Here is an 8,718-nt window from a genome sequence, read left to right as displayed (position 1 = left end):
ATAATATAATATATATACATATATATACATTATTATTATATTATTTTCATTATTGTACTGTATTGTAAATATCTTTAACCTAATTTGTACATTGAATAACAATACTTATTTATTTATTTATTTAATTAAATACCTTATAGTTTAATCGTTTTATATTCAAAACATTTTAGTCATAAATATAGTGAAAAATATTAAATTAGTTGGGCAAAATTTTGAAATTTTAGATTTATTTAATTTAGCCCGATTAAAAAAAAATATATTTATATTTATTATTTACCAAATACACTTGTATTTTTTTTTAATTTCTCTACTAGTTTCAAATTATTTCCTATTTCTGGTTGTTTCAAATAAGACTTGGTCAAGTGTTCTTAATAATTTTCTGTTTTGTTCTTATCTAAAACCTACACAAAAAGTAATAAGTTTATGAAAATAAAAAAATAAAATCCAAATAATTATTTAATAAATTTGAAATAAACCATGTTAAGTAATAATTCGCTCAAACATTTGTTCTGCTGCATTTTTATTTTTATTTTTAAAATAATAGGTCATTTTACAAATAGGTATATAATTAATTTGTGAATAATATACCTAATGCATTAATTGTTTAAATATTTTATTAATTAAACTAAGAATTCCAATAGTTAAATACTTTTTCTTTAAATTACATCAAATTAAACAGCTTTGGGTAAAATCAATTGAAAATGTAAATAAAAAAATGAATAGAAATAATTTTTAACTTTAAAGTATCATAAAAAAAAAAAAAAAAATATATTTGGGTTGATTAATTCTTCAAAATACATATTACTCTCTTCAAATATGTTAAATATGTATATTCCAATTATATTTATTTTTAATAGGGTATATACTATATATTATCTTGTTAAGTACTCCGTGTCTATTTGACAATATCTACTGAGTCGTTTGTGGGGGGTCTAAGGAATTTTGATCTGATGACTTTTTTTCCTGTTTATTTTGGTCAAGTCTTTTGTAATTATATTGTTAAATGTATAGAAACTATGAAAAACCCAAAATTTTGGAGCATGTTCTTCATTTTCCAACTTATTTTAATGTAATTATTTAATGTTTTTAAAATGTAACCTATATTAAAAAAAAATTCTTTCGGAAAGTTGAACTAACTTTTTATGAGTATTTAAAATTAAAACTTTTACATCATAACATATTTATTATTCACCCATAAAATAACCATTTTTCCTGCGTTATATATAATCGTTGAGTCGACATTGCCTTAAATCTTAATCACCCTGTGTTGGTCAAACGGGGGGGGGATTGGTGAGGGAGATAGACCCCTCCATGACTTTTTTCTTTAATATACCTATTTATAATAATTAAATTTATTTATATTGTACTATAATGTTAATGTACCTATTAAATGTTGTGATATTTTTTTCTCAAAACAATGCTTATTAGCATATATTATTATTATTTAGATTCTTGACTCATTCTAGGAACAAGGCTGTTATTATTATTATTATTTAGTTGCTTATACAAAATATACGGGGATTACCCCGCTCGACAATCGTGAATATTCAATAACAATTAACAACACACTCCTCACTTGTCTTGTTATAAATGAACTATGAAGTACTAATTTACCTAATTTAAAAAATTGATACTAGGCATAAATTATATTTTAATGATTAAGCAGTGCATATTAAAAAATCAGCCACGCCCCCCTCTCATAAAATCATTTGACCACCACTGTAATCACCGAAACTCACTTTATATAGTTAATACAATATTAAAATATGTCTATACTCGGATAGTTGGATATATATTAAGATGGGTGTTCAGAAATCTATTTAACTAATTAATTTCCCACCGATTATAGCTACAATTCACTGTCACTCAATACTCACCATAACTACTAGCAATTATCGAACTATTATATGATAAGAAATAATTTTAATATTTTTATTATAGATGGATAGTGAAGACTATAACGCTTAACCATCAAAGTTTGGGATTATCGGATTAACAATCCACGTTGCAGTCTCTTATACAATTGTATAAGTACCAGCAATATTCGAATCCTCGCTCCTTCCGGAACAACCTACTGGTCAATCTCTCAAATCAAAAAACCCGATATTCTTGATATATTTGTCAAAGTTTCCTAGTAATTTATATTGTTCAACAAACCCTGATCATGCGTAGGTCCTATACTAAACAACTAAGCATATCAGGTATTCAGGTTCACCTCAGACAATCATCTAAATACCCAAACTTCTTACGACACAAACTAATCGATTAACCTTTAATAATTTAGTCCACCAAGAAATAAATTTTAAAATCAAGCTGAACAACAATTCAAAATGCGGTACACAACTCAACTAAAATAATTCACTCAGTGGCAGCAGCATTAATAACTACATACACAATTCAATTCCATTCAAATGCAGCACAGTTCTCATTTACTTCCAACTCAAATCCACTCTCTCATAATCGAAAAACGCAGAGCAAGAGCCAAAGTCCAATAAACTCACTACTCATTTATTATCTCACAAATCTTTAAACAACAAATTAACTAATTCCTTAAGGGGTCCTCTTATCAACATTTGTCTTTTCTGTCCATCTCGCACACAATATAGGAATAAAGATATTCCGTATTTCCACGATTGTAACTGGTACAGTTAAGGGAAAAGGCACCTATTATATATTTTATAAAGAAGAATATTTTCTGTGCATTTATTGAATAGTTTTTAATATCTTAAATTTTTTACAAATATAAGCATGTTTTAATTTAAATTAATTTCGATTATTTTTAACCATTAATAACTTAAAAATGAAAATACCTATTAAAAATCTATCCAGTCAATGGCAGGAAATATTCTTGTTAATAAAATATATAATAGGTGTCTTTGCTTTAACTGAATCTAAGATTCGTAATCGTGGAAATACGGAATAACGTTGTTCCTACATTGTGTATTTATGTGTGAGATAGACAGAGAAAACAAATGTTGGTGTGGCTGCCCCTTATTAAAGAAATTGTTAGCAAAACATAGATCCAATGAACTCGGACAAAAACTAACTATTAGCAAATCTTTCGACGGCAAACAGTAACTTCTGGAATGAAAAAAAAAAATTTAAAAATGCTTCATTATTTTTAAAAAGAAATTATAATACCTTAGCCAGCTCTGATACCAATAAAACCGAATTATTTAAGACTCATCTATAAAAAATTCTCCATTTTTACAATAATAATCCTCAAAACTAATCAAATAAATACATTCATGAACCCTCGTCTACTTAAAGCCAATATGAAAAACACATCACCACAATATTAAAATATCTCCCACAAAAAATCTCTTGGCTATGACCTAGTTATAGCCGAAGTAGCTTGAATGCTCGATACCAACCAAAAACGGCTATCATCCTGTCAACTTCAATATAAATATATAATTAACAAAATAATAAGACAGTTTTACCTATCGGTTTTAGGAAATGTCTTCACATAATTATTGTTCTTAAACTCAATAAACCACCCGATGACTAGGTCTCATTGATACCCACAAGCCTACTGCCTTTTTTCTAAAATATACGAAAAACTCATCCTAAACAGATTGACTTCTCACATGATTCTCAAAAACATGCTCCATCACTCATTCACAATTTGGATTTCATTCTACAGTCAAATTCACCAAGTTTATACAGTAGTAGACATCATTTCTTCATTATTAGAAAAAAAATCTGTGCTTTATAGTTCAGGGGTGACCAAACTATGGTACGCGTCATAGACTTTTACGGCTCGCATTTTATCATAACATTTTTACAAAAAAATTTTGTTAATATGAATTTATGTATTTAAAAAAGTATAATATTTTATTAAACTACAATTTAAAGAAAAAAATTACAAAAAAATATAGTATTCTTGGTATAATATTTAATTATGTATTTAATTTTTAATTATTTATTTTTTTATTTGTTGCGTGTTGATTATATTTTGAAGTTTTTTTGAAATCAGGATTATATGTTGTTAAAGCAGTTCTTAACTATTCCGTTAATGTTGATTGAAGTTTAGAATTAATCATTTTCATGGTTAAGTATAAAGATTTGCAAAAATATTGTTCTGAAAATCGATATTAACTTTTGAGTACAAAGAGTAATTTTCGGATATTTAATTACAAGTACATGTTTCCAAAATACCAATAATTATATAATAATATGACCTTTTTTTCCATTTTTAATAATATATTAAGTGACTCATGAGTCTCTTCTTGCTGGCCACCTCTATTATAGATCATATAGATTTACTTAGATCATCCATGACCTAACACAAATTCACAAATGATAACTTACACTAGCTACCATAATTGTTTCTTGATTCAAACAAATTAAAAATAAATTGTGATTCACTGTTAACTTTATTCAAATACTAATGGTGTTGATGGTGTTATAAAAATTAATAATGTTGTATCTTCTCTTTATAATGTTTAAGAAGTAAACTATGTAACATAAAACTTATTAAAAAAAAAGTAATAAATAATTCATGAAACATATTTGTATATGTTATATATTATGAACACATTTTATTCTATATCAATTGATTTTATTTATTTTTTTTACATACATTTAAAATTACATTTGATTCAATACACTTAGCTTATTCAATACATTTTTTGCCAAAACTTATGAGCAATAATAAAATGTAAATATATACTTATAAAAACGAATGGCAGTCTGTTTATAAATATAGGTACCTAATTTTTACACATAGGTAACTTGTATTTAAATGTAATGAATAAGAAAAGAATTATATTACTTAGTTTGGGATAATAGTAATACAATTTAAAGGTACGTCACAATATAATATACCAAAAAAAAAAAGTTGTACTAAAAATATATAATATAATAAATTATTAAAATGAAAAAAATTAAACAATTCAAATAATAATAAAAATCAACTACCTATTAATGTAACCAAAGACCAACAATTAAAAATACGAAAAACTAAAATAAAACCCCGTATCATCTTTTACATAGACTTTACTTTTAGTTGTTTCATTCTTGGTGCCTTTTTCCTTTGTTGACGTTTCATCTCTTTCTCCTCCCACTTTCTTTGTTTTTCTGGATCCTCCTAAATAATAAAATTGTAAAAATGCATTATTACTTTCATAGTAAAATATAACACAAATTAATATTTACTTTTAAAATTCTTTCTTTTTCCAATTTTTTCTTTTCTTCTTTTCTTGCGGCAGCTGCTTCAGCCCGTGCTGCATGAGTAGTTTTTAAAAATGCTTCCTCAACACGCAGTCTATTTTTTTCGGCTTTACTTTTTGCTTCTTTGCTGATTCTCAACCGCTTAACACGTTCCATACATTGAAATATAAATGACATTAATGGGTAGATACTACTAATAGCTTCTTGAGGATCAGCGTATTTATCAGTAGGAATAGTAAACGTGAATATCAATACTTTTTTCACTGCTGGTAACTTTGTGGGAACTGCAGTTTCACTAGAATAAAGAAATAAACGTATATATATATTAAAAGGATAATACTAATGAGAACTTTTTTAATTTATGTTTTGTTTTTATTTAAAATAAAGGGTATTAAAGAGAAGAGAAAATTAACAGATTTTATAAGAATTTAACTTTTAAAAGGAGGTATACATCAATGTTATGGAATTCAAACTTTTTTTTTAATATTTGTGTAATTTTATCATATATACAACACACTCATTGCATTTTAGTATCTTCTAAACCAGGGATGGAAAATTCATAGCACGTGTGCCCAAGGTAGCACGCAAAAAGATTTTGAGGGCACGCACAAAAAACACATCAAGAAAGAAAATAAATAAATAACAAAGTAATATTATTATAATATTATGTAGCTAAATTAACCTTTTTATATGAATACATTAATCATACAATAAAATTACAATAATTTTTTTTACAATATTGAATATAATATATAATAATTCTTTTCATGGCACACTCAAAGAGAAAAAGAAGGTAATTTTTGGCACGTAGTTGTTCAAAAGGTTTTCCATCCCTGTTCTAAACAGTAAGAGGCCAATTCCATAAATGCCTATATTTCGTATGATATTTAGTAAGTATTCAATAAAACAATAGTCGATTTAAAGTCTTAGTTAACATAATACTTAGCATAAATGATTTCATGAAAAAACTTACTCTGTTAATTTAAGTCCTGAATATCTATCAGAAAAATGTAAACAATCAATAACATCTGAATATTTGTTAATATAGTTGACAGTCTTTGCATCCAATATTGAAGAAGATACCTCTCCTAATTCGCTGTGTACACTAAAACTATCAGTCAAGCCGTAATTGGCTCCAGGCTTACGTTCTGGACAAAATACGCTCTAAACATAAAATCAAAATTAGAAATGAACAAAGTTTAAACATTTTAATAATTTCTAACAAGGTCAGCCATTTCTTTAGAACACCGAGCTGCTGTTTTTTTAGATGCCACACAAAATACAAATGTATCCATATCTTCTTTATTCATATCAACTTTAATTTGTACTTCATCTTTAACAGGTCGCAAGAATTGATTCAACATGGAAGCTAAATCTTGTCTCTAAAATATGAGGAAATTAATATTTTGATGTTATTTGCTGATTCACTGAAATGGGTAAATACTAAATATATATTTGCATTTTATTACCTTAATGAATTTTAATTCAACCAACATTCCTTCACAGCATGTGCGGCCACTGCACCATAATGTATATGTACTTTCAGTTTCTTTGATCAAACCACTATTCTCTATTTCAATTTTACCATCATCACCTGCACCAATACATTAAATAAATTCTCATTGTAAAATACTATTTATACTTTTTATATACAAACCAACTAAAGAAAAATTATCTTCTAGTAAGGATTTGTGAGTCTTAAACCATATATCTGCTAATTGAGCATTCTTCGATCGGCCGTAGAAAAAATTAGCAAAATATGCAATAATACCAACAATTAATAGAGTTTCCATTATATAATTCGACCATTTTGTATGGAAAGGTACTGGTACAGAAGCAATAGTTATTTTAGGATCCTTGTCATCAACATGTAATCTTTCAGTGTCAAAACCTTCGAATTCCTCTTCATCATTAAAATGTTCAAATTCATCATCATCCTATCAAAAAAAATATGTTAGAAACAATTGAACTCGTTTTGAACAATCTATGATTTGAATATACTTCGACGGTTATTTCAGCCTCGGCTTTTTCCAAGATAGGAGAAGAGTCATCCTTCAATTTCAGGTCAGGTTCAGTTCTAGGTAACTCTTCAAACTCCTCAAACTCGTCCACTTCTTCAATTTCAAACTTACAGTGAGCTAAACATATTAAAATCGATAATGATATGACTAGAAAATACTTCATTTTGTACAAATTTAAAATTATTGAAAAATTTAGATTCCAGACCAAATTTTGATGGGCTGAATAAAAAAATGTATTAAACGGATAGTGAATTCGGCGTTAATCTTATCTCACAACTAATGACATATTTTCATGGAGGAACGTATAGTATCCTTAATCTATGCTTCCATGGTCTAATATACGCCCTAGAAATAAACATTATTGATTTAAATAAAAAAAAAATCCTGTAAATACCTATAAATTATAATTAAAAAGTATAATGTATTCAAGTATAAATTAACCTATATATAATGTAACATTATTTTTAAAACGAAACCACATGCTGTATGCCTGTATGTTTGAAGTTTGAATAGTACTATGTATATGATGTAATCACAGTAATCCCAATAGGATGAAAATAAAAATGGTGTGAGGAAGATTCTGGATTGGTATTATAGTCGGTATAGACTATAGGTATAGATACTGTTTGTAACGGTACCCACCTTAATTAATAAATATTTACAATAATGCTGTTAGGCAACAATTATTAACAAGTAGGTACAAGTGAAGAATTCGGACGGGTGTAAATCTATTTGTACAGTGACTTATATATCTATAATGTAGTATCTACCTACCTATACATATAAACTAGATAATTAATTACAATATATTATTAAATATACTTATAAGTTATCACTTGTTAACAATATATTTTAAAAGTTCTCTTGTAGTCTTGAAAATTAAATTCATGTATATTTAAGTTTACTTTCTTAAAAAAAAACTGACAAGTTAATCTGATGATTAATTTTAATTATTAATATTTATTTTATTGATCTTAAAATGAAGCTTGGAGAAGGTATAAATAATTTGTATTATGTATAATACCTAGATACATGTGTACAGTGATGTATTATTTACAAAGGTACTGGAAAAGAATAAAAAATTTAAAAAATAGGTAACCGCTTTGCTATACAGTATATAGATGACGATACGGGTGTACTTCGTCATTGAGTAATGTACCTTCCTATGTGTTAAATTTAAATTTTAAATTCAATGTTGTTAAAAGATTCAAGACCTCATTCGAATATTTTTTAATAACAAAATAATTAATATTGTAATTGTTCGTTAAAAATTTTAATTTTAATATCAAATATCTTGAATATTTTAAAATAATTTATTTCTTATTTTAGTATAAGATACTTATGAGGTATTATATTATATTTTCAAGTTTAACTAAGACAAGTAAAGAAAGCATCAAATATTTTTAAAATTACACCGTTTATACAATATTCTAGTACAAAAATTGGGTAAAAATTTCGTATAGGTGTCTACACAGTTATTCGTTTTTGAATTATCTATATATATAAAATTTTTTTTTTTTTA

At 26.2% G+C, this 8,718-nt stretch overlaps 1 protein-coding gene across 1 annotated transcript; it reads right to left on the bottom strand.

Moving 5' to 3' along the window:
* Positions 1–4,811: 4,811 nt before the first annotated feature.
* On the bottom strand, positions 4,812–7,449 carry LOC113548101 (coiled-coil domain-containing protein 47). The gene is made up of 7 exons (XM_026948778.1): positions 7,177–7,449; positions 6,833–7,112; positions 6,645–6,769; positions 6,399–6,557; positions 6,149–6,339; positions 5,161–5,470; positions 4,812–5,092 (listed from the first exon to the last, which is right to left on the bottom strand). Exons 1-7 carry the CDS (start codon positions 7,357–7,359, stop codon positions 4,991–4,993), a joined length of 1,350 nt encoding a protein of 449 aa, XP_026804579.1. The 5' UTR covers positions 7,360–7,449; the 3' UTR covers positions 4,812–4,990.
* Between the last annotated feature and the right edge of the window lie 1,269 nt (positions 7,450–8,718).

Source organism: Rhopalosiphum maidis, chromosome 4, assembly GCF_003676215.2.
Source record: "Rhopalosiphum maidis isolate BTI-1 chromosome 4, ASM367621v3, whole genome shotgun sequence".
Lineage (NCBI taxonomy): Eukaryota > Metazoa > Arthropoda > Insecta > Hemiptera > Aphididae > Rhopalosiphum > Rhopalosiphum maidis.
The sequence above is the reverse complement of the archived record's forward strand: the minus strand, read 5'-3'. Positions and strand labels throughout refer to the sequence as shown.